We start from the raw sequence: 26,413 nt of genomic DNA, 5'->3' as shown, positions 1-26,413 counted from the left end.
CAACAAACATTTATCCAATACCTAGAGTGAACCTCAGACTGTATACTGATATTAAGGCTACAACAGAATTAGGACAGACCATCTTTCTTTAAGAAATTTCATGGATGAGTCTGCATAAGATTACACATCAGAATCACCTAGAACTTTTGTTAAAAAGCAGATTCCTGGGCCCCACGTCCTGAGATTCAGAATCAGTTGGCCAAGGGTGAGGCTTAGAAATCTGCATGTTAAGAGGCTCCTCAGGTGATTCTGATTTCTAGGACCACATTTAAAAAGCTGTTGCCCTAAATAAGTAATGAGTTGGGGGCGGGGTAAAAAAATGAAGTTGCCATGTTTGGTGTACCTTTGTCCCAGTCCAATGCACATGGATAGTTACACAGATTTTGCTCTGTCGAAGAATTAGGAACTAAGGAACTGAGAGAGGGCTGAACTTCAGCCCAAATTCCAAACACTGCCTCTCTCCCCTCCGTAATCTCCTGGCCCGCAGCGTGGAATCTGCCCAAGAGGCACCTTGTTCACCTTAGCCCAGAGGGGCTTGAATTGAGTATAAGTGGCAGTTTCCAGAGGCTTAAGTTATTCTGAACCCATGAAACAATTTTAGAAAGAGATCTATCAACTACAGTAGAGGAGACATAGAGTTTAAGCTTCCAACCTAATACATTTATCTCCTTAAACAATATCCACATTTATAGATTTCCAGCCACACTCAGCTCTGCAAGGGAAATCACATGTCAAACATAGTGGAGAGGGTTTCCCTGGTGGCGCAGTGGTTGAGAGTCCGCCTGCTGATGCAGGGGACACGGGTTCGTGCCCCAGTCCGGGAACATCCCACATGCCGCGGAACGGCTGGGCCCGTGAGCCATGGCCACTGGGCCTGCGCGTCCGGAGCCTGTGCTCTGCAACAGGAGAGGCCACAACAGTGAGAGGCCCGCGTACCGCAAAAAAAAAAAGATAGTGGAGAATTTGTGCTAAAACACAGCTTTGTTTGAGGCATAGTTTGCTTCTGTCTTCTTATATCATCCCTATTTACATCAACAATGTTGAATAAAAAGCTTGTCCAGAGGTTCCCTGTGCATAAAGGCAAGCTATTTTTCCAATAAAATAATTAACTGCAAATATACATTTGTAGATCAGACAAGCTTTTTTTTTTTTTTTTTTTTTTTTGCTTTTAGAAAAGTCTGTTACGATGCTTTGGGATTTTTCTGATCACTCACGATCTAAGCTTGAGCCATCCACACTGTGCTTGACTCTTCCATCCCCCTCTCCTCCATTTCCATTCAGCAACTCATATCGGCACCCTAAAAAACCCATATCATCGGAAGCTGTAACTGCAGGCTTGTAAGTGCTTTTCTTATCGCCACAGTCTCCCCTGTCATAATACACCCCGCATGTAATAGTTTAGTGGGTAAAACAATGATTTTATACTTTTACACTCCTCCTCAGGGCAAGTTCTGAAGACTTCCCTAACTCCCATTCTAGCTTTATCTCCCACTACATGTATGTAATCTCACATTACATCAGTATGGCGTGTATACCTCACCGTGTCTCGTGGATGTGTTTCTGAAAAGCTGATATTTAAATTTACTTAGTTAAAAATGCCTGAAAGATTAAACAAAACTAATAAGAAAAAAATGAAAAGCTTTTTTAAGGAAAATATTGCATGAACAATGACAAATTATGTCTGTGCAACACAATTGTTGTTAAGTATTGCTTTTTATGTGTCACTTTTCTAAAAACCTGGCTGTTTCTGGTGCAGGGGGAGCCATTATTTCTTGGTGACCTTTACGTCCCCATGTGTGAAGTCTCTGTTCTAACACTCTAAGAGTCTCTTTCCTGCACTAGGCTTGTTTATAAAGGAAAGCAGACAGCTATTCAGTTGCTTGGCAGCTGCAGGTATTTCTGTGGGATGCCTTTGGACACAAAAAAGCTGGATTCCCCTGCTGGGTGGAATTTTATCAACTCTGTGAGATAATTTCTTTGCAGTCCTTTTCTCTACTGTACATAATATATACGGATGATTGGTGTGAAAACCAAGTCTTATAACATTTTTTAAAAGCCCAAGCCTTAACAGTCTTAGAAGCTTAGAAGCATCTAGGACATCTTGAACCTATCCACCAACTTTCAAAAGGAGCTCATCTTTTGTATAATAAAATTTTCAATAATGCTACATAATAGGAAAATACATCCCACCTTTATCTGTTTTATATTATTTTACAGTGTGTTCCAGATGTTACAATTAAAATACACATTAATGTTGTTTTAATGCACTCATTGAGCAGCCTCTAGACTGTAGACTGAGCAAAGAGGACACCATTCTACTCCCGCTTTCCTTAGAATAATGTTCTTTAGCCCCCAGTTGGCATCTCACTCCTGTGAGGATAATGCCCCTATTTTCTCTTTAGTTTCTGTGGTATTTAATTGACTGCCAAACATACATTGGCTTGGCTATATTGGTTTAACCTCCCTCACTAAATTATAAATATAGTTAGGACATTACGCAAATAAAAAGAGGCAAAGGTAAATTGAGTTTATACTTTATTAAAATCAAACAATTCTTACAACTCTGAAATGTATATTCAATAATGTTGTATAACTGTACATTGTTCTTTATAAAACTTCAGGTCATGTCTGATTAAAAAACACTTGGACTATATCCTAAATGTCCAGTGATTTATGAAATTTCTTAATGACCCATGGCACATTCTGAAAGATATCAGAGAGTAGGGGTAGCACTGTGATCCCTTTCCCTTGGAAGTGCTGTATCACTAATGGAATTCTGCATTTTGCAAATCTCCCAATCCTGGAAGTTTTGCTAACAGGAAGTTCAGCTAGGCATGCCTTCACTGGAAAGCTAACTTTTTAAAGCTCTCTGTGTAGCTTCTATTTGTGGCCCACAAGTAATTCCTAAGGGTACGAGAACCACTTCTAAGCAGAAATGAAGGTAGAGTCAAAGGGGAAAAGAGAAGAGAAGGGGGGAAATGCTGACTCCTCACCTCTCCCCATGAGAAAATCACATGAAACAGTTGCAGGACCCATGAAAGGATTGCCTATCTTATATTTGCAAACTATAAAATAATGTGATTCCATTGGGAAAAAAAATCAATAGTACCTAAATGCAAACAGTAATCACTGGATTATTATAACCAAAAGTGTGACTAATACTTTTGTTTGTTTTCCACTAAGGTAACATATCTGTTTGATAATGGAGGGACAGTCTTCTTTGCTATTTTTATGGCAATATGGGGTAAGTATGTTTTTCCATTGCTTACTTCCTGGCCCTCGTTTTCTGAGGCTGTTGCTATGTTTATTCATACCCACCATACACGCACACACGCAAACACACATACCATGTATCAATTCAACAGTAAAATCTCTTGTCTCATATGCCCTCGTCACACATTCACTGCTTCTTTGGGAATTTAACTCTTGATTTAATCTTCTAATCCCTAAAGCCTCAACCTTCCTATACTGTGGAGTATATTTTTCCTGCCAAAAACAGGCAGTAATTGAAAACAAACTGAAATATACTAGAATCCAAATTAAGCTTCTTGTATTTTCACTTGTGAAAATGATACCAGAAAATGTTTTGTTTGCTTAAGGCTTCCATTATATATTTTTTTAACCTTACATTTTATTCACTTAGAGATGCAGAATCTATTCCATATATGATTGAGCAATAATGTCTAATACAAAATAAATCCTGTTCCTATCGACCATCTTAAAACTGTAAAAGTTATGTATAGGTATATGTATTGGCTGACTTTTTTCACTAAGTTTCTCACTGAGTTTTTAAAGAACCCAATTAATTGCGGCCTAAAGTAAACCACAGATTGGAATTCCCGATGCTTTGAAGAGAAGTGATCACTTTCCTGGTTAGGATAAGCTTTCCTACCATAGTCTGTTGAATGCAAAGTCACTGTCAACTTGGCAACTCAAGGGGCTGACTATGTACCTGCTGATACAGAAAAGTAAAATGTACTAGAATTCAAGCCTCTCACTCCTGTTACTTTAATTTCCCAGGAACAGAATCTGTGCCATACTCTCTTTCTAGCTTTAAGTCAAAATTAAAAAAAAATAAAATCACCTTTCCAATTTTCCTTCAGGAAAATGCCAATCTTGATATATGGTATTATGACTACACGGGGAGCAGTGAAGAGTCAATTCACCACCTCCCCCCAAAAAAGTAAAAATGTAATTTGGGGTCCCTATTTTCATTGAAGGATTTTTTAATTAAATTATTGGGCAGGGCAATCATGGTGAAATCTTTCAGTTTTACTTGATTCCACAAACATTTCCTGCTAAGAAAACAATTGACCAAAATACAAATGAAGGTTACTCAATAGAAGATTCAGCACAGTGAGAAATGGAAGAAAGGAAACCTTTTGGATGATTTATCCTCTATGTTTCTGCTACTTGTCTCATACTTTTACAGTTCTCTTTGGCACAGGCCACATGAGAGTGATCTTGCTTCAGCTTTTGGATGATGGATTTGAAAGGCCAGGATATAGTGAACATTTGCCATCTGAAGCCTTTTTCCCCTTAGTTTTATACTGAGGTACGAAGTGGAGGTATGTCATCCATAGGAATGCCATCCCGTGCATTTTCTCGGCCTGCTGGTGTAGATGAATCATTCGCCGTTGGGTTATAATAACTAGAATTTCCAAAACTTACATCATAAGGTTCCGGTGCATTATCTAATCGCAGAACTAAAAAAGCAACAAAAAAATTGCTTTATAGTGACAGTCTGGAAGATGCATGCTCAGGCATCTGCTAGACTGTAGGAATTGTTCTGGATGAGTTAGTTACACTTTTTTATATGGGATTTTCAGAGATTAGTTTTGAATTTTAAATAAGTACATATTTTGCAAGCCACATTTTTCTTCTAAAACTATGAACAGTTTAACTTCCAAAATTTCACTGCTGGTGGTCCAAAAATAAAGGAACTAAGGGAGAGATCACAACAGAAATATAGCAATACTTTATATAAAGAAGTATTGACATGACTCACTGACACTTTTTTTTTTTTGCGGTACGCGGGTCTCTCACTGTTGTGGCCTCTCCCGTTGCGGAGCATAGGCTCCGGACGCGCAGGCTCAGCGGCCATGGCTCACGGGCCCAGCCGCTCCGTGGCATGTGGGATCTTCCCGGTCCGGGGCACGAACCCGTGTCCCCTGCATGGGCAGGCAGACTCTCAACCACTGCGCCACCAGGGAAGCCCTCTCATTGACTTTTGAATCTTGTGAATTCAGAGCCTTGTCAACATGTTCAGAATTTTTACTTCTGGTATAAAAATAATTTTTAAAAAGTGAAGAGCTTTAATTTTAAAATGTGTCATTATTTTACCAAGGGTCTTAATATCATTTTGGGTGAGCCATTGAAGATGGAGATGAAAGAAAACAATTTGTAAAATCTTATGTTTCCTTCTGAGAGATCCAGGTTATTAGCCTGATTAATAATATTGGAGATTGTTTTTATTTTCAACAAACAACTAACTATTATTTCTTTTATATTCTTGAATTTAAAGAAAACTTGGGGCACTAGGTATTTGAATACTAAAGCAGGGACTACTTACTAATTAGACTAGTAATCTAATTATTCAGCTAGGTATTCTCATATCCTACCTATTCCTTAAGCCTTCTGTTTACAAATTGGACCCCCAGGAACCTTAGGAATTTGGGAAAGGTGTCTCAAAGCTGAAAGAGTAAAACAGGTGGTGTGATTGAATTATTCCATTATGCCTTGATCACAATATCTTAGATTATATCAAGTTGTTAGACTGAGCTTTTGCATGTGATAACATTTAAAGAAAATATTCTGAAGTTAAAAAAAAAGTTTGGAAAACCCTGTTGATTGAAATCCTATCCTTCAATTTTGAAAAGTGATAGTTTTTATTTTCTATGGATTGCTAGAAGCCCATAAACAGAATTCCGTTAACTTACAATTAATGGATTTGATTTTGAAAATTAACAATATATCAGTAATGTTCCAACCTTATCAAAAATCAACAAGACTTTATCAATGAGACCCAACAGGGGCATTTAACTATTTTTTATGGTGGCAAGAGTCCCTTGTGTAAACCAGAAAACAGATTTTTTTTTTGGTCCTGAAATATTAAAGAAAAAAAGGGTTGAATCAAGCATTTGATTTTATTTCTGTCCTAATTACTACTGCATTATTAAGATCAAATACAGTGCTTTATTCTTAGCAGACACATTTCTCATCCATAGATGTGGTGGGTTTTTTTGCATCATATGATTGGGAAATTTCTGAATTAAGGTTTATCTGACTTTATGTACCCAAATATGCGACCCTTTAGCAATTCTGTTTTAGAGACTCATTAAGATAATTAATAGAGGGCTATTGTATACGTGCAAACTTTGCAAGAGCTCCAGATTAGAATAAATCATTGTTCAAATTACTGCTACTAAGAGATCCAACAATGGTGAATAATGGCTCCCCAGTTACTTGCTAACAAAACTGGCCATTTTGTTCTTAATATCATGCCATTATCTTTCAATTATAATGATGTTTTAGGTTCTGGGATTATTACTTAAAACCAATTGTGATGCGATGAGCAACAGTTCCAAATGGTTTTAAAATTTCACACACAGTTCCATAGTTATTTTGATTATGTTCTTTGAGAAAGAGAGAATAGATCAGAATAAATCTTTAGTTCGTTTCTGTCATATGAATCTCTAAATCGCTTCTAGATAATGCAGTGAACGTTAGCAACTTCACTTAGTTAAAACCACTGTGTACAGGTGAAGTTCTGAAAGTTGTTTTTACCTGGTTCATTTCTGTCATCATAAAGTCGCCGATGGGAAAATGAGTCTGTTTTCCTTTTTCCACACAGCAAGTAGCCAACAAGACTAAGCAGTGAAGCTCCCAGAATAGCACCTAAAATGGCCCCAAATACTACTCCTGTACTTCTGTTCTCTAGAGGACAAAGAAAAAATAATTCACAGATAAGAAATAGAAAACAATTATTCAAAGAAAAGAAATATATACATGTGGACTTTGTGTAAGCAAAGAATGTTTAACACTTTTTTTAAAATTAGATAATGGATATGTATATACAGAGAAATATATATACATTGTGTGTGTGTGTGTGTGTGTGTGTGTGTGTGTGTGTGTGTTTTATAAAGTACTGAGTTTTGGGGATATATTGGAAAATATGCTTCCTGATAAAACTGTACTTCAAAATTTGAATTATCTTGAAATACTTCTAAGCTTTAGTTTTATAACTATCTCATTACATATTAACACTAATAGTACTGAAATGCCATGTGTATTCTCTATTAAGATCTAATTTCTATGTTGAATTCTATATTATGTTTTTAATCAACTCTGAATCTCTGATGAACTTTAATAATGAGATAAGCTTTGAGTTTGTTTCTATAATAATTGAAAAGTAAAAAGCTAATGGCAGTAAGTAGGTAATAGGAATTGAATCCACAAACCCCAAGTGAAAAGGCATTATGAAGAAAAAGAAATATATCCTGATAGAGGGTATTTCCAAATACAACAAATAGACAAAAGCAGGATGTTTGCAGTGCCTTGCACGTTGTGAACAGATGTGTAGGTCTGAGTTAAAGGAGTCCAAAATTTCATTCTATCATCACCTTTACCAAGCACCTTATTTGAAGACTAAGTCATCAATAAATCACTGAATGCTTCCTGGATTTATACTTAGTGCATTTTATTTTCAGGTTTAAAAAAATTTTGTTGAGAAGCTTATTAATTAGGTAGGCAAGAGGTCTTACAGGGTCTCTAAATCTATATCAGATTCCATTTATACACAAAAAACATGGAAGATCAACAGCAGCACATTTTTTACCAAGATAAAAGTGGAGCAAAGTTAACTAAATTTTTTTTGATTAATGAGCAATGGTAGGATTAAGTACTCAGTATTCTCAATATGTATATTAAGTTTAGAAAGACAAAACAAAATAGTTTAAAAAAATCTTTCTGATGGAATATAAGAGTATGTATGAACGGAAAGATATCTTAAGATTATGAAAATATATGTACGCACAATATACTGGTTGCAGTACTATAATAATCCTAGATTTTAGAATTTAAAACTTTTCCTGTACACTAACAACAACTTTCAAATAGGAATTTGTTTATATGATTTGTTGTTTCTATCACTAATATAATCTGTAGATAAGTTGCATTGGAAATCAATGAGTTCATGGGGGGGGAGAGGAGTTATTTTTTTTTAATTCAGAAAACAAAAACATGGTTAGACCTGAGAAAATAAAATAGAATGAATTTTCATTAAATATTAGAGATCTTTTCCACTTTATGTTTTAAAGCTTGACTGATCTCTAAATGAAACAGAAATGTCCCCATAACACAATTTTCTTGTGATACTCAAAGCTGAATTCCATTTTTATGGTGTTCAGTAGGTACTGAACTAAAAATTGAGGGTATTCTTCTGTTGAGTTTAAATTTTTAAAATACATATATTTTTAATATATTTTAAAAATATATATATTTAAAAATACATATATTTTTAAACTTCAGTTGTATCATATTCCTAAAAGCCTGTGAAATTTCAGGTAGTCTTTCTGAAATGCAGTAAAAATTGTTACCCAGTATCTCAAAACTGTACCACTACCTCAGTTTCTGTTTCTTTTCAATCTAACCTACTTCTAATTTTGGCCCAGACTCATCCCATTCTCACATTCCCATACAGTAATGACTAGTATATGCTGACTTAAGCCCTAAAATCCCTTCACTATTCACTTTGAATATCATGGTTTCTCCCCCCAAAATAAGAACCACCTGTGCTATTGCAGTCTCCTTTTTTTTCTAGTGTGGTGCATTTCTTAGGTGTAATGACTTATTTGGAGATTCAGTTTCACACAAAAGGAAAATTAAATCCATTTATATTTACCTTCTTGGGGGTCTGATGTATTTGGAAAGATTTTTGAATTATTGGTGAATTTCAAGGTGGGATATAAAGTTGTTTCTTGATAAGCAGTAAACCCCGCCAAGCTATCTCCAGTCATGGTAGGCCATCCATCTGTTTCCATTATCATGGGGGTCACAGATATGGTGTTTGATCCTGAAGGGAGGTTGCTAACTGCAATGGAACTGTTGTCAGGAGCTTTCATGGTATCATTGACCGAAGACCAAGTGAAGTTTTCGGAAGATACAATAGCTGAAGTATTGGGAGGTGCTGAGACTGGCAGAGGATTTTCATCTGCTACGGATGAGTTCCAAGGCAATTTAGAAACAAAGCTGTGGATCAAGGGAGGGCTTGGGGAAAGTGTGGGCATGAGTTTGAGACTGGAAGGGTTGTCTGTTGACAAATTATGGTAGAAATCTGTTCCATGGGTTTTATTTGATGGATCCCCAAAAGAGAAATTACTTGCCTTGGGGTGGGAGGTTTCTCTATTTTCTTTATCTGAGGTTGAATTTGCTTCACTTTCCAGAGGAATAGATTGATTTCCCCTTGTTTTAAAGTCTTCTGCAATGTTTTGTGTTGTGTTTATTTCTTGACCTTCTTCTCCATGGCTTCCAAATAGTAGTAAACTAAACAAAATTGAAATCAACAGAAATTTGGCTGAAGTCAACATTGTAATCTTCTTTGGTATTGGTGTTAATAATGAGAATCTGAAAGAAAATAATGACCATTTGAATTATTAAATGAAGTACTGAGGTTTTTTTAAATGGATCTACATTTTTAAAGTGATAAAAATATCCAGAGACATAATGCTGACATGATAGTACCATACTCTTTATTCCAAAAGTTTGTTTCCTTTGGATTTTATTAAAACTAGAGTTACTGAGTTCTATTTCACTGAGTTCTATTTTCTATATAGTATTTCTTTCTTTCTTCCTCTAGGGAATGCCATGAAAAATCTTCGTCAAGCCAGACACTACTATTTCATTATTCCAAAGACCATTTAGCGTGGGACAAGTTGAAATACACACACACACACACACACACACACACACGCACACACACACGTATTGTACAATAGATGGACTACTAAGTAATTTTTAAAAAATAATGTAATATAGGGCTGCTTTCTTCAACCTATTTAAGAAAACATGTTCTTTATAAAGATGTAATTTGGAGTATTTATTATGAAAATGATGTTATTGATTATACAGTAAACATACCACTTTAAAGTGAGTCAGTCAGGAACTCCACTTGAAAACATTTTATTCGTTCCTAATTTGAGTAACTTGAATTTGAGGTTAACATCCCTTTTTTCACGGCATGTTTACTTCATGTTACCCTTTTTCCTATTAATCCCAAATAACAGAGAGTCAGAAATACTTTTAGAATTGGGGATTTTTTCACTGCATTCCCTTATTGTATAAATGAAGAATCTGGTTGTGACTGTGTGTGGAAAAAAAGTACCTAACTAGATTGTGGCAGAGTTGAAGTTTGAAACCATGGTTCTGACCTCCAATCTGGGCACATCATTCTGCCTCTTAAGTGTGGAAGCGCCACAATTCATAGATAGGAGGATATGGGGGAAAGATTTTGAAATTATATTTATATTGTAATTCTGGTTTCTATCATGAATAACATGTGAAAAATAATCATCATATTAAGCATTTGCTTTATCAATATCATAATCATACTGACTTCACAGTGTTCTGCAGACTAAATGAAATGATTTATGTAGAAGTACTCTAAACAATGTCTGGACTAAAGTAAGCAGTTAGTAAATATTAACTTCCATTTCTTATTATTAAAATATAATAATATTTCTATAAATATCTTACAGTTTATAATATCATCTCATTTGAGCCTCACAATGATCCATTGAGACAAAAAGAGTAGCTCACGTTATCCCCATTTTGCAGATGAAGAACCGAGGTTCAGAGTGGCCAGTAATGGAAGCTAGAAAAAGCAGCACTGAAAGCCAAGTCTGCTGACTCCAACCTAATTAGGTGCTAAAATTTAAAGTGTTTTTAATTGAAAAAGGTAAAAAAAATGTTAGACTATTCCTCTTCAAACAATAAAGTCTAAGAACTGATTTTATGTTCTTTGAATTGGACCTTAGAGCTTATTTTTCACTAAAAGCCTCCAGGATGACTGAGATAAGAAAAGGAAGGAGGTGCAACTGCTATTATTTATGTCAACATTAATTGCCATTTCTTAAAAGCTCCCCCAGAAATTTTTACAAATATTCTCAACCTTGATGATTTTTCACTAGTGTCTGAGGAGCCTCTAAATTACTCCCTCTGATCATCGTGTGGTTTTAAGTACCCCTCTCCTCGCTTAATGATTACTTACACAGTGGTACAACTTAGACGTATCTATAATACATCCTGATATCTCCAAAGACTTTTAGCAAGCAGTCTATACCTGTGGATTTCTAAAGTTTAAAAGATACAGTCATTTCCATGCTCTGTGCTTATCACTTAAGAAAGTTCTGCTTAAAAAGCAAGCAGGAAGGGCTTCCCTGGTGGCGCAGTGGTTGAGAGTCCACCTGCCGATGCAGGGGACATGGGTTCGTGCCCCGGTCTGGGAAGATCCCACATGCCGCGGAGCGGCTGGGCCCGTGAGCCATGGCCGCTGAGCCTGCACATCCGGAGCCTGTGCTCCGCAACGGGAGAGGCCACAACAGTGAGAGACCCGCGTACCGCAAAAAAAAAAGCAAGCAGGCAGACATACAAGAACATTCATAAGGGCATTATTTATGTGTCTCCAACCTAAACATCCACCAGTAACAGGTTGGATAATAAATTGTTTAATATTTGCACATGAAAAATAAACGAGATGCACAGATGAGTTGCACACAGTAACATGAGTGATTATCACAAATATCATGCAGAGCTTAAAATGCCCGTTGTACTGTATGATTGCATGTTTATAAAGTTCAAAAACTAGAATGTTAAAAGTCAGGAAAGTAGTTACTTGTGGGAAGGAAGGAGACAGTATTGATTGGGTGGGCATGAAAGGGACTTCTGTGTGCTCCTAATAATCTGTTTCTTCACTTGGTAGGGATTATATAGGTATTTGTATTTGTGATAATTCTGTTTATTTATATTTCATTCACTCCTCTGTGATAATCAAGAAAATTCATTTAGATCCTAAAAATTGTTAACATAATTGGAAAACGTTACTAGTATACATCTATTACATCAGATGCTTCGCATGTTTTCTCATTTAATTCTTAACAAAAACAATCAAACAATAAGGAAGGGATTATTAATCCTATTTTACAGATAATTAAATGGGACATAAAAAATGTAAATAATGTATTCAAGGACACATAGCTAGTGGCTGAAAGATAGGGTTAGGATTCAGACCTTGGCATTAAAAGCTAGTAATCACTCATCTATGCCTTGGCATTAAAAGCTAGTAATCACTCATCTATGTAACAAAAGTTACAAAGGAATATAGAATTTGGTAATCAGCTGGTTTTTAGAACTCTTCCCACAAATGTTTTCTTAGCACAGAATAATAAAGAATAATGAAATCCTCCAAATTTTATTTTAACCAGAGCAGGTGATAATCCCACATTTTTAAACACTAGAAAAATAGTGACTTCTCCTTTAAGTGCCTCTTAAACATACTAAGTACACTTTTATCCTAATTTAAGAAAATCCCAACAATTGTCTCCATGGTTTCTAGATAAACACTTTTGCCAGGTAATTTACAGATTAACATTAACAACACAGGAATGATTATCCCCAGGACCTGAATTTCACCAATATTTCATTAAACTGTTGCTTCACCTAGCACATTTAAAATACAATTCAATTTAGTTTAAAAATACATACATGGACCTTTTCAGAAACAGCTCTTTCCTGTGAACTCTGTCAGTTTCATAACAAACGTTATAACCTTTTTCACTGTCTACTGCCAGTGCTGTGATTTGTTTATGCATTGTACTTGGCCACCTGTCTTATTGTTAGGCAGTTTGATTGCTTTCCCTAAACCTAGGCTTTCTGGTTATTTTCTCTTCCTAAAGAAGTGGTTACCAGAGGGGAGCAAAAAACAACCCTTAGCTTTTCATCTAATTTTCTCATAATGTCACATGAGGAACGTGACATAGAGTTTTTGCTCCCTTCCAGTAATGAGAATCCACATACCAAGAGTCAACAAAGTGAGTTTTGTTGTTCCTGTTTCACTTTGCTTGTAACATAGAACCACCAAGGGGATCTTGCTACCCTTTACCCAGCTTTTGATTGTAACTTGAAAACCTAAGGTATCAATGCCCCCAATAAGCCAAGCATTCTGTTACTGCCTGTAATTCATTTCCAGGGAAAAGAGAGAAAGGGAAGAGTGGGATAAGACAGTATGTTGTGGAGGCTCTTTGCCATTTATTCCAAAATTAATACAGTTGTGGGAAAGGCTTTTGTGAATATTGATTCGTTCCTGCTGTCCTAGCTTGGCAGCTGGGCACAACTTTGCTTCTGCCTTCTGGCTTCTAAGAGAGCCAGGTTCCACCTCTTACTCAGGTCCATTCATCTTAAAGGGACAGAAGCAGCCAGGAGCTGAAGCCATCAGCTGTTCAGAACCCCAGCCCTGGATTTTTGCTGGGGCAAGAACTAGGCAATTTTGGTTAAGTTTGACCCCATTCTGAATTGAACCAAGCACATTATAAGCAGGGAAGGTTAATGGAAGTGGTACAGAAGCTCCAGAGGACAATAAAAGTACTCTGTATTCTTTATCTTTACACTTTTCTTGCAGCCTCTTTCCGTCTCTAGAGTTGAGATATGTAAACTGTGTGGTATATTTGTGTGTAAAGCTATGCTGGATGATGGATGGCATGCTTCTGTGTTCCCAAGATTCATCAGTCAACCAGGTGCACAGTAGAGACAGAGAGAATGTGGGGATGAAAGAAAGTGAAATTGGAGAGAGAGAGAGAGAGAACCAGGAAGACCAGGCAGCATCATTTCTTCTGTTCTTTGCCCCTTCTTGCCCCTACGTGGAAATTCCTAAGAGGACTTTTCAGGATGTAACCTAGGAACAGAGATTAACTCATTACAAACTTGAAAAACTTCTAAGATGATAATTATTATAAAGGGAACAGAAAGAGAGAGGAGGATTTCCATCCAATTTGTGATACCTGAAACAAAGATTCTAAATCTTTCTGTATATATTGAAATGTTTTTACTGTTTCTAATGTTCAGTAACTTTTAAAATATACTTTCGGAGAGTGAGTTTCACTGTTTTTGTTTTTTTTTTAAATAATTCGTCTACACAAAGAAAATGAAAACTATTTTCTCCCCTGTCTTTGGTGTTGGCACTAAAAAGTGGTTTCACATTACTACTTTTGTTTAGAGGGCTTCAGGAGGCGGTGAGAAGGAAAAAAAAACAAAAAAAACCCCCAGAAACCTATGGCCATTAAGGAAAGAAAATCCACACTTACTGTGCATAAAATTGTTCCTTCTTAAGTTCGTAAAGTTATTATTCTGCCCAGCCCTCTTGTTGTAACCAAGTCATACCCATTTTATACGAAGCTTTAAAAATAAGGAGGTACCCTGGTTTCTATCAGGTAATCAACCCATGCAAGGGAAGAGAAATGCTAGTCATTCTAAACTAAATCAAAATCAGAAATTTTAAATAAAAACATTACTTTAGCTGCACTGAGGGGATAATATAAAAACATGTTTCTGTAGTGAAATAACTAAATAGTATATTCTGTACTACTTCTCTCTCAGTTGCCTGTGATCATTCTTCTTATAGGTTTCTGGCTAAAAATTAAGACAGATGAGTTTTGTTTGTCTTTGTCATAGGAAACTCAGTCTGACGTGTAGCCAATATCCCAGGCAGAACTTGAGTGTTACACTGAGTGGACTTTCCAATCTTGGACAGTATTTTGCTGTCCCTAGATGAAAGAACCACAGTAAATGAAGACATAAGGAATTATCCTTCTCGAAATGCCTCTTTTATAAGAGGGTTTTGAAAGGGTGTGAAGACTTAACTAGTCAGAAGGTAGGATTATACCTGAGGACCCACATCATTTCACTTTATTTGAGTTTAAAAGAAAGAAATAAAAGGAAAAACTTTCTTTCAGGAAATAATAAATTTCAAAAGTTTGTGATCATTTTAATTAAAAGACTGAGGAATGCATAAGCCCAGGAAAATAGATAGAATGTCATACTCCCTGCTAACTTGGGCATTCTCAGCCATAAAGTTCAATACTGAAATAATTAGGTGGAAGAGTATTAAGCTTAGAAAGATTGTGTCTCCAAAAGAAATATTCTGGACCCAAATTTCCGAACATGGGGTTTTCAGCCTTCTCTTGTGTTTCACTATCTGTAGAAGCAGCCTCTATGGATTGATTAGAAAGTGTTAAACAGTAAATCAGCATCCCTTTAATAAGAGAAGCCTTACACAGAACAAACAAAATAAATTTAAGAAACTTAATCCACATCTTTGATCCATGGGATGTCTTTTGCAGCGACTGGCTTAGCCTTTTAGATTCCCATTGAGTGCTATACATGTACACATACCATGCTAAGTAAAATAATACATAGACATCACTTTGCCAACTTTTAATTAAGAAAATCTTTGGGAAAGGTATATAGAAGGTTAATAATTCATTGCATTAGCAGACTGTTTTTCAAAAGCTACCGTATTCTAATACTTTAGCAAAAACCATTGAACCAAATGCATACTTTAAATCTAAATATTCATTTATATTCATGTAGCCACTTCCACTTTAAACATTTTAAAACTTACTAAGATCTGACTTAAGAAAACTCTCTCTTGTAGTCACTTACATTTTAAGCAAGGTTTGTCTTTAACTCTTCATCTGGTTTCATCATCTAGCAAATTTGACAATAATTCTTAAAGTTAACTCACTTAGCACAAATGCTCATTTGGAAGGTGATTACTTAATGAAACAACTACCTGTCTTTACAAGGGTCTCTGTAGGTACTTGCCAGGCTGTTCTGCCAAAAGTTCAACTTGCTTTGATTCTATTTGGTAAATAAGTAAGAGAGAGAGCGAGAGAGCGAAGGATGAGGGTCTGGGGATCCTATGTAATGCAGCACACACTTACCTTCAGGTCTAGGAGGTGTTTACAGACAAGAACTGGAGTATCACAGTTGTTCTGGCTGGAATGAGTCTGTCTTGCATTAGAGAAAGCAGATGAGTTAGTTGTACTGATGTCCCACTGAGCAGGAGGGTGGCAGAGAAACAAAATTAGGTGGGGCTGGTCGTATCTGGCTTGTGTAATAGAGCACCCAAGAACCTGACTGACCTGCTTCTCAGCTGTCAGCATGAAGATATCACCTCATTCAGGCCTTTAAAAAAAAAAGAAAAAAAAAGCCCAACCCTCCAGCTTTCATAGGTTGGGTGCTTTGACTTTCCAGACAGGCTAGTTCTCTTAAGTGTTGGCAAACAAAGGACATACATTTCTTGCCTTAAATGAAAAAAAAAAAAAAAAAAAAGGGCAAAGACTTTGGTAATGGTCCTTGCTCTATCAGGAATTTCTGACACATGCTGGGTTCCCCCTTCGCAGGTGAGGAAACCAAAATGAGTCAGCCCTGCACCTGTTGCTCATGTGCCAGCCGCATGCTGTCCTCCTAACACATGAACAAATCTTTCTTTCCCGTGGTGGGGATGCCCTATTTGTGTACTTAATACCTGAATGGAGAAAGTGGTGTCTGCAGTGCACTGAAACTGGATTTATAGAAAGTCACACTTAACACCAAGTGGATTAATGTGCATCGGATCCTTGAGAAAGCTGTGAAATATTAAGTTAGAAATCATCACCAGGACTTTGGGAAGTCTGGGGAGTAACTGGAGTCTGGCTGAGAATGGCCATGTGATCCTGAGTAATTCTGTAGTTTCCATCCTGTGTTCTCTTTGCTTTTCCTCTCAATTTAGAGGCTGGAGAGTTTCAGAAGAGCCTGAGTAATGCTTGATTAAATACTAGAGTTGAATAACAACCTGGCATACTTCCTTCACTTCCTTTCACCGCTTATGAAAGGGAGAAGAGTGAAACTGCACTTTCTGGGAGATTCTGCACATCAATATTTGGGGACTGGCGCCAAGGTCTGTTCAGCTCAGTACGCCTGAGGTTCATGCTTAGTTTCTGTTGCGCAAGGAGATAGGTTTCCAACTGCTGAGAGAGAAAATGAAACTTTAGCTAAGGTTCAGGAGCCTCAAATTGAATGCAAAGAATCTGCCCAGTTAATTGGCCCCAAGAAAGAACAAGGTAATTCTATAGTTTCAAACTTTCTGAAGCCCAAAGGCCCTTCAGAGTTTGATTAGAAATTAAGCCAAACCCTAGAAAATATTCACTCAAAAGATATTTAAGCTGTATCTGCACTAGTATGAAGAAAAGCAAGTTCAGTCTAATCAAATAACTGTTTACTGAACAGTAGCTTAATAAAAATCAATTGGTTATTTTCAGATTAGCTAGTTACTAGGAAAAAATCCAACTGAATAAATATTTTATGTCTGTACTTAGAGAAATGAACATGACTTAGCATGATTGGGTGTGCCATACCCTGAGGGATTTTCCTAGATATGCGTGTGAATATCTTTACCACTTTCTACTTAAGCATAGTAATTATGGCCTATACCAGGCAAAGAAATTACAAAGCACTTTTGCTAAAACTCTGCTTTCATTGCCACAAGAGACAAAGTTCATCTCCAATGACCCTCTTTTCTGAAGACCCTAGGTGTGGCCTCAGAATCCTTTTCATTACTGCCCTCCTGACAGCCTTAGCCAATTGATTAGAACTGACCCTAGAGATACACCTTATTTACCTTTCCTCTCATGAGCACATCTGGAGGTAAAGTTGTAAAATGAAAACTATGCACAAATTTAATGCCTCACTTATTACTTAGCTCACTTAGTTGTGATCAGACACCTTTATGGAAGCACCTGAGTTGGAGTTAAAAAGTAATTTCTTGCCAAACAAACAAGTCTTGCCGAGATACATTTCCAGGTATATACCACGATACCATGTTCTGGGTAAGACCAATCCCATTTTGGACCTTGTTTCTCCAGAGGAACTCAACAATAACTGATAATCACCTGACAACTTCATCAGCCGAGCCAGCTGAGATGACACATTATGCAACGGTTACATAATTTTTGTTGTACTTACCTTCTATGGAGGCTCTCATCTGGAACTCTACAATTGCTTTGCACCCATTAATTAAACCTCACAATACATAGTGGAAGAAGAACTACTGCCTCTTTGCCTGAAATGGTAGAACCACTCACCAGTGGAGTTTCCAGAACATGAAGTCACATTATTGTCTCTGATGGACCTGAAAATGGAACCAGAATGTAGCTTGGCACCATGCCTCAGATAAAAGTGAAATATTGTTCTGGATCCAAAAATGGTATCTGATTTTACAAATCCTATAACACCATTTTGGATCCAGAACAATGTTTCGGTTTTACCTGAGGCATGGTCCCAAGCTACATCCTGGTTTTGTTTTCAGATCCATCAGTGACAATAATGTCATTAATCAAAGCCTCGAAGAGCTAGAGAGTTGAAGGTATATGCAAGTGAGTCAGTATAATGATTGATCAATAGGATACATAGAGAAGAAAGTGAGGGCACAAGGGTAGGAAAGGACAGTGAAAATGTGCTGGGGAGAATGGATTGAAAATCTGGGTCAAAAGTTAATGGGTTGAGGAGGGAGGGGATGTCGGAACAGATGTATATGTATGCCTGATTCACTTTGTTGTAAAGCAGAGACTAATAAAGAAAATAAAAATAAAAATAAAGTTAATGGGTTGAAAACATCTGGGCCAAGGGATTACTGGAATTGGAGTTTATAGGGAGTGAGCTACAAGGATGGAGGTGATAATTGGAGATTATGGAGGGTTTGGAGTCATTGATCAAAATTATGCCATGGGAGGACCAGGCATAAGGTAGAGTAGGAGAAAACAGCTCTGAAGATAAACATCAAAGAACTGAGAAGCCAAAATACTAGAAATATTATCTGTGTATGTTGTAATTTCAAAAATTTATTTTGGGAGTCATGTTGATAAGAGTTACCCTTAGCCAAGAGTTGAACAATCTTTAGAGAATTTGAGGAAGTGTTCCAAGGGAGTGGTAAATGACTTCCACAAAGAGAGACAGTAGGAAGTATGGATTGATAATATGAGACTCAAATCTGTGACTCTTTAAGGAGAAGGGAGAGAAAAAGCCTTGAAGCAGCAATGAGGAACAAGAAATTCACTACCTCATCTTCGACACAAATAGCCATCACCTGAGATTGCCACATAGAAAGTGAGGTTTCAGGAGTGTCCCAGGTTTCAGTTAAGCAAGGAGGTGAGAGAACATTAAAGACTTTGCTATTAATGACTTTGAATAAGAGGGCCTAGTTGAAAGCATCTCAAATAGTTGGGAAGGAGTGGGAGAGGATCACAAAGGCAATTCCCATTTCCCTGGAACCAGAGGATTAAAATCTGAGTAAGGAATGATCTGGAAATTCTGGTCTTCTTGAAATAGCTGATATGTACGCAGTTAAGGGGCAGAATGAATTAGTCCTGAGGGACCCACTTGTGAGTGATGACAGAGGGAAAGGTGTGTGTGTGTAGGATATGGGGATGGGGGCATCTTGCCAAGATGGAGAGTTCTGGGCTCCCTCTAGACTCCTGCTGATAGATGAGTTCTGAAGAGAAGCCTCTTATTGCTGGCACCTAAAACAATTTTCCAACCCTGCAGTAGCTGACTGCTAGGAAATGATATTGCTCTCTTTAACAAGTACATGATATTCCATTGTGTGGAAGTACCACACAACTGATTCATTCCAGCATGATGGAGTATTCTGTTATACATGTTTGCATCTTTTAGAACCCTGATTTCATTATAGAGTCTAACCTCATTAGATAGCTATTGCCCAGTTTATCAACTGTATAATCTATTTTGATATGAACTTAATTAAATGAAGTTACAACTATGTTTAAATACAATAAAATGGCAAAACTGGAAGATTGATAATATTATAACTTATTTTGCCACCTTTAGGAAAAGATCCAAGTGATTTATTAACACTTTCTAAAAAAAATAAAAAATCAACGTGGGTAATTAGATAATCCTGTTATTTCTAATTTTTTTTTCTGGTTTGAAAAGTTAGAATAACTAAGTAATAACCTTGTAGCAACAGAGTTTATTTGCTGAGTGCTCTCAGCACTGAGCCATGACTTAGAGAGGGTCAGAGTGAGGAGAGAAGGAGATGCCTAGGCTAGGTCTCTACACTCTGAAGAAGAATCTAGATTGGTTCCTTGGCTCAAAAGCAGGAGCAGAAGAAAAATCAAACGTATTCATGACCTGAAGGGGATTTTGGCATCAAGTTCATGGGCAGAAAATAACAATAAGTGGTTTTCTCATCCATTTAGAGGACTATAAACAACATAAACATATTGTAGAGAACAATGAAAACACATTAGGTTTAACTATGCTGACAGTTCTAGAAGCTCTTAGCTACAGAAAAGGGAAGACGTTTTTGTGTTGTATCAGGAGAGAATCCTTATTTGATTTTTAATGGCATTTGCAATTGAAACATTTATTGTAACCTACATTAAAATTCCAGTATCCTTCTTTTACAGAAAAAGACTTTCAAGGAGTATGAATGCATTTTATACAAGGTTGAAGAACTTTTTAACGATGGGCTGATCAAAAGGGGGTGAAATGCCTTTTCCGTAATACATTTTAAATTGATATAGTATTAAAGTATAAAAATCATGTGGCCAAGCATTTTTTCTTTTCTTTATAAACAATATAATTATATTAACTTAAGAAAGTTAGTTTTTATCATTTCTCAATAACAATTAAGTTCAAACATTGAAAAAGAGAATCCTTATCAAAAAACACCTAGGGTTCTTGTAAATCCCCTCTTTGAATAAATACTTTAAAGTTTAAAGTTTAAACCAGTACAGTACAATCATTTCTTGCACATGGAGCTGTTGTGAGGATTTCATGAGTAAGTATGTGAAAAACATTTAGTAGGATGTCTGGCATATATGTGTCTGATGCATGATAGCTATTCATTGGAAAGAAATACACAATTTTGGAATCTCTCTTTAAGAAAAGAATACAAAATTATGAATATAAAAAGAGATATGAAAGTAAATGGAACAATCAAAAATTTACAAACTTTAGAAAGCTTAAAATACTACATAAAATCAAAATCCAGAAAAATAACAGTATTTTAATAACTAGATGCCTGACACATCTCTATAGTGCTTTTTGTCTTACACTTTTATCCATATTTTTTATCTCTGCATATGATGTTTAAAAAATATTTCATAGAAAGAATAGAGAACTAATTCAGTCTTTCCTTTTCCTCTAGCACAGTTAATTGAAAATTTTTTTTTATTATTGGCAGTTTTGAAAATATTATTTCCGCTTCATAATTTATTATTGATAAAGCCATGTGCATTTTTAATATTGTTGGAACTTTGGGGAAATCTCTAGTGTGTTTCATATATGACTTGAAGTTTGTGAAATAATTTCCATAAAGTAGTTTCTGGCTCCATATATTTCAGACCTTATTTCTCTTTCATTATCAGAGCTGGATACCATAGAACATGTGCATCTCATCATATATCCCCTGTCCTGGCACCTGAAAGAGTCAGCATGTGAACTGGAGGAATTTCCTCAGAATCCATTGCTACATTAGGATAATTAGCAATAATTGAACAACACTTGGAAGTGCCTGCAAATCACATAAAGATATCTCACTAAGCCCAAACTAAATGTATCCCTGCCTCAACATTCCATTAGTCAACTGTCAAAAACACTCGGCCACTCCAGCACCCAATATTTGGAAAAGTCAGAAATTCTGGCTATGTATAGAAGAAGCTTTTAGACACATCAAAATTGTAAATATAAGCAATTTAATTATCCTGGGACTAACTGAGTATTTGCTTGAATTGTGGACCAAGAAGCATCATGCTTACCTCTGCATGTCCGTCTTCACAAATTCAGATATAGTGGTCTAATAAAGGAAAAAAATACTCTTTTCAGACAATTAAGTTATAAGCATGTGTCAATATTTTATTAGAGTTTCACTGCAAACGAAAAGTTCTCTAAAAGACCAATGCAAAGATTTTGGTCTTCGTAGAGACATATAAGAAAAGAGAATGGTTAGTAATCTTTTTTAGACTCCAAACAAAACAAAAATGGCGTCAGATCAAATGACTGTAGACTTTTTTTTTTAACATCTTTATTGGAGTATAATTGCTTTACAATGTTGTGTTAATTTCTGCTGTATAACAGTGAATCAGCTATATGTACACATATATCCCCATATCCCCTCCCTCTTAAGTCTCCCTCCGAACCTCCCTATCCCACCCCTCTAGGTGGTCACAAAGCACTGAGCTGATCTCCCTGTGTGATGCAGCTACTTCCCACTAGGTATCTATTTTACATTTGATAGTGTATATATGTCAGTGTTCCTCTCTCACTTCATCCCAGCTTACCCTTCCCCCTCCCCATGTCCTCAAGTCCATTCTCTATATCTGTGTCTTTGTTCTTGTCCTTCCCCTAGATTCATCAGAACCTTGTTTTTTTTTTTTTTGATTCCATATATATGTGTGAGCATACGGTATTTGTTTTCCTCTTTCTGACTTACTTCACTCTGCGTGACAGAATCGAGGTCCATCCACCTCATTACAAATAACTCAATTTCATTTCTTTTTATGGCTGAGTAATATTCCATTGTATGTATGTGCCACATCTTCTTTATACATTTATCTGTCAGTGGATATTTCGGTTGCTTCCATGTCCTGGCTATTGTAAATAGTGCTGCAATGAACATAGTGGTACATGACTCTTTTGAATTATGGTTTTCTCAGGGTATGTGCCCAGTAATGGGATTGCTGGGTCGTATGGTAGTTCTATTTTTAGTGTTTTAAGGAACCTCCATACTGTTCTCCATAGTGGCTGTATCAATTTACATTCCCAGCAACAGTGCAAGAGGGTTCCTTTTTCTCCACACCCTCTCCAGAATTTACTGTTTATAGATTTTTTGATAATGGCCATTCTGACTGGTGTGAGGTGATACCTCATTGTTGTTTTCATTTGCATTTCTTTAATGATTAGTGATGTTGAGCATCCTTTCATGTGTTTGTTGGCAATCTGTATATCTTCTTTGGAGAAATGTCTGTTTAGGTCTTCTGCCCATTTTTGGACTGGGTTCTTTGTTTATTTGATATTAGGCTGCATGAGCTGCTTGTAAATTTTGGAGATTAATCCTTTGTCAATTGCTTTGTTTGCAAATATTTTCTCCCATTCTGAGGGTTTTCTTTTCATCTTGTTTAGGGTTTCCTTTACTGTGCAAAAGCTTTTAAGTTTCATCAGGTCCCATTTGTTTATTTTTGTTTTTATTTCCATTTCTCTAGGAGGTGGGTCAAAAAGGATCTTGCTGTGATTTATGTCAGAGTGTTCTGCCTATGTTTTTTTTTCCTCTAAGAGTTTGATAGTGTCTGGCCTTACATTTAGGTCTTTAATCCATTTTGAGATTATATTTGTGTATGGTGTTAGGGAGTGTTCTAATTTCATTGTTTTACATGTAGCTGTCCAGTTTTCCCAGCACCACTTATTGAAGAGGCTGTCTTTCCTCCATTGTATATTCCTGCCTCCTTATCAAAGATAAGGTAACCATATGTGCATGGGTTTATCTCTGGGCTTTCTATCCTGTTCCATTGATCTATATTTCTGTCTTTGTGCCAGTACCATACTGTCTTGATTACTGTAGCTTTGTAGTATAGTCTGAAGTCAGGGAGCCTGATTCCTCCAGCGCAATTTTTCTTTCTCAAAATTGCTTTGGCTATTCAAGATCTATTGTGTTGCCATACAAGTTGTGAAATTTTTTGTTCTAGCTCTGTGAAAAATGCCATTAGTTTGATAGGGATTGCATTGAATCTGTAGATTGCTTTGGGGAGTATAGTCATTTTCAGAATATTGATTCTTCCAATCCAAGAACATGGTGTATCTCTCCATCTGTTTGTATCGCCTTTAATTTCTTTCATCAGTGTCTTACAGTTTTCAGCATACAGGTCTTTTGTCTCCTTAGATAAGTTTATTCCTAGGTATTTTTTTCTTTTTGTTCCAATGGTAAATGGGATGTGAGTGTTTCCTTAATTTCTCCATCAGATTTTTCATCATTGTTGTATAGGAATGCAAGAGACTTCTGTACATTAATTTTGTATCCTGCTACTTTACCAAATTCATTGATTAGCTCTAGTAGTTTTCTGGTAGCATCTTTAGGATTCTCTATGTATAGTAGCATGTCATCTGCAAACAGTGACAGTTTTACTCCTTTTTTCTGATTTGCATTCCTTTTATTTCTTTTTCTTCTCTGATTGCTGTGGCTAAAACTTCCAAAACTATGTTGAATAACAGTGGTGAGAGTGGGCAACCTTGTCTTGTTCCTGATCTTAGAGGAAATGGTTTCAGTTTTTCAACACTGAGAATGATGTTGGCTGTGGGTTTGTCTTATATGGCCTTTATTATGTTGAGGTAGGTTCCCTCTGTGTCTGCTTTCTGGAGGGTTTTTATCATAAATGGGTGTTGAATTTTGTCAAAAGCTTTTTCTGCATCTATTGAGATGATCATATGGGTTTTCTCCTACAATTTGTTAATATGGTGTATCACGTTAATTGATCGGCGTATATTGAAGAATCCTTGCATTCCTGGGATAAACCCCACTTGATCATAGTGTATGATCCTTTTAATGTGCTGTTGGATTCTGTTTGCTAATATTTTGTTGAGGATTTTTGCATCTATGTTCATCAGGGATATTGCCCTGTAGTTTTCTTCTTTTGTGACATCTTTGTCTGGTTTTGTTATCAGGGTGATGGTGGCCTCATATAATGAGTTTGGGAGTGTTCTGCCTTCTGCTCTACTTTGGAAGAGTTTGAGAAAGATAGGTGTTAGCTTTTCTCTGAATGTTTAATAGAATTCTCCTGTGAAGCCATCTGATCCTGAGCTTTTGTTTGCTGAAAGATTTTTTATCACAGTTTCAATTGCAGTGCTTGTGATTGGTCTGTTTATGTTTCTATATCTTCCTGGTTCAGTCTCAGAAGGTTGTGCTTTTCTAAGAATTTGTCCATCTCTTCCAGGTTGTCCATTTTATTGGCATAGAGTTGCTTGTAGTAATCTCTCATGATCCTTTGTATTTCTGCAGTGTCAGTTGTTACTGCTCCTTTTTCATTTCTAATTCTGTTGATTTGAGTCTTCTCCCTTTTTTTCTTGATGAGTCTGGCTAATGGTTTATCAATTTGTTTATCTTCTCAAAGAACCAGCTATTGGTTTTATTGATCTTTGCTATGGTTTCCTTCATTTCTTTTTCATTTATTTCTGATCTCATATTTATGATTTCTTTCCTTCTGCTAACTTTGAGGTTTTTTGGTTCTTCTTTCTCTAATTGCTTTAGGTGTGAGGTTAGGTTATTTATTTGAGATTTTTCTTGTTTCTTGAGGTAGGATTTGTATTGCTATAAAATTCCCTCTTAGAACTGCTTTTGCTGCACCCCATAGGTTTTAGGTCATTGTGTTTACATTGTCATTTTTTTCTAGGTATTTTTTGATTTCCTCTTTGATTTCTTCAGTGATCTCTTGGTTATTTAGTGGCGTATTGTTTAGCCTCCATGTGTTTGTATTTTTTAGAGTTTTTTTTCCTGTAATTGATACCTAGTCTTACAGCGTTGTGGTCGGGAATGTTACTTGACATGATTTCAATTTTCTTAAAGTTACCAAGGCTTGATTTGTGACCCAAGATATAATCTATCCTGAAGAATGTTCCATGAGACTTGAGAATACTGTGTATTCTTTCATTTTTGGGTGGAATGTCCTATAAATATCCATTTAGTCCATCTTGTCTAATATGTCATTTAAAGCTTGTGTTTCCTTATTTATTTTCATTTTGGATGCTCTGTCCATTAGTGAAAGTGGGGTGTTAAAGTCGCCCACTATGATTGTGTTACTGTCGATTTCCCTTTTTATGTTATTAGCATTTGCCTTATATATTGAGGTGTTCCTATGTTGGGTGCATAAATATTTACAATTGTTATATCTTCTTGGATTGATCCCTTGATCATTATGTAGTGTCCTAATTTGTCTCTTGTAATAGTCTTTATTTTAAAGTATCTTTTGTCTGATATGAGAATTGCTACTGCAGCTTTCTTTTGATTTCCATTTGCATGGAATATCTTTTCCCATCTCCTCACTTTCAGTCTGTATGTGTCCCTACGTCTGAAGTGTGTCTCTTGTAAACAGCATATATATGGGTCTTGTTTTTGTATCTATTCAGCCAGTCTATGTCTAATGGTTGGAACATTTAATCCATTTACATTTAAGGTAATTACTGATTTGTATGTTCCTATTACCATTTTCTTAATTCTTTTCCATTTGTTTTTGTAGGTCTTTCCCTTCTCTTGTGTATCCTGCCAAGAGAAGTTTCTTTAGCATTTATTGTAAAACTGGTTTGGTGGTGCTGAATT

General features: G+C 36.3%; 2 protein-coding genes across 3 annotated transcripts in view; one reads left to right on the top strand and one right to left on the bottom strand.

The window, feature by feature from the left end:
• Nucleotides 1-26,413, top strand: part of ANO3 (anoctamin 3) — a gene marked incomplete at both ends in the record, with an annotated part of 386,431 nt that overhangs the window by 313,344 nt on the left and 46,674 nt on the right. Inside the window, 1 exon segment of the mRNA XM_079709019.1 lies at nt 3,184-3,244. Coding sequence (XP_079565145.1) covers nt 3,184-3,244 — 61 coding nt within the window.
• MUC15 (mucin 15, cell surface associated) lies at nt 4,546-9,608 on the bottom strand (the record flags this gene model as incomplete). 2 transcript variants are annotated; one of them, XM_079708136.1, is made up of 3 exons in its annotated part: nt 4,546-4,706; nt 6,787-6,936; nt 8,903-9,587. In XM_079708136.1, 3 exons carry the CDS (start codon nt 9,585-9,587, stop codon nt 4,546-4,548), a joined length of 996 nt encoding a protein of 331 aa, XP_079564262.1. The 2 variants fall into 2 exon arrangements, with proteins under 2 accessions (XP_079564262.1, XP_079564263.1); XM_079708137.1 differs by lacking the exon at nt 6,787-6,936 and having other exon boundaries at nt 8,903-9,608.

This window comes from Hyperoodon ampullatus (assembly GCF_949752795.1).
Source record: "Hyperoodon ampullatus genome assembly, chromosome: 7".
In the NCBI taxonomy this organism is placed as follows: domain Eukaryota; kingdom Metazoa; phylum Chordata; class Mammalia; order Artiodactyla; family Ziphiidae; genus Hyperoodon; species Hyperoodon ampullatus.
The sequence above is the reverse complement of the archived record's forward strand: the minus strand, read 5'-3'. Positions and strand labels throughout refer to the sequence as shown.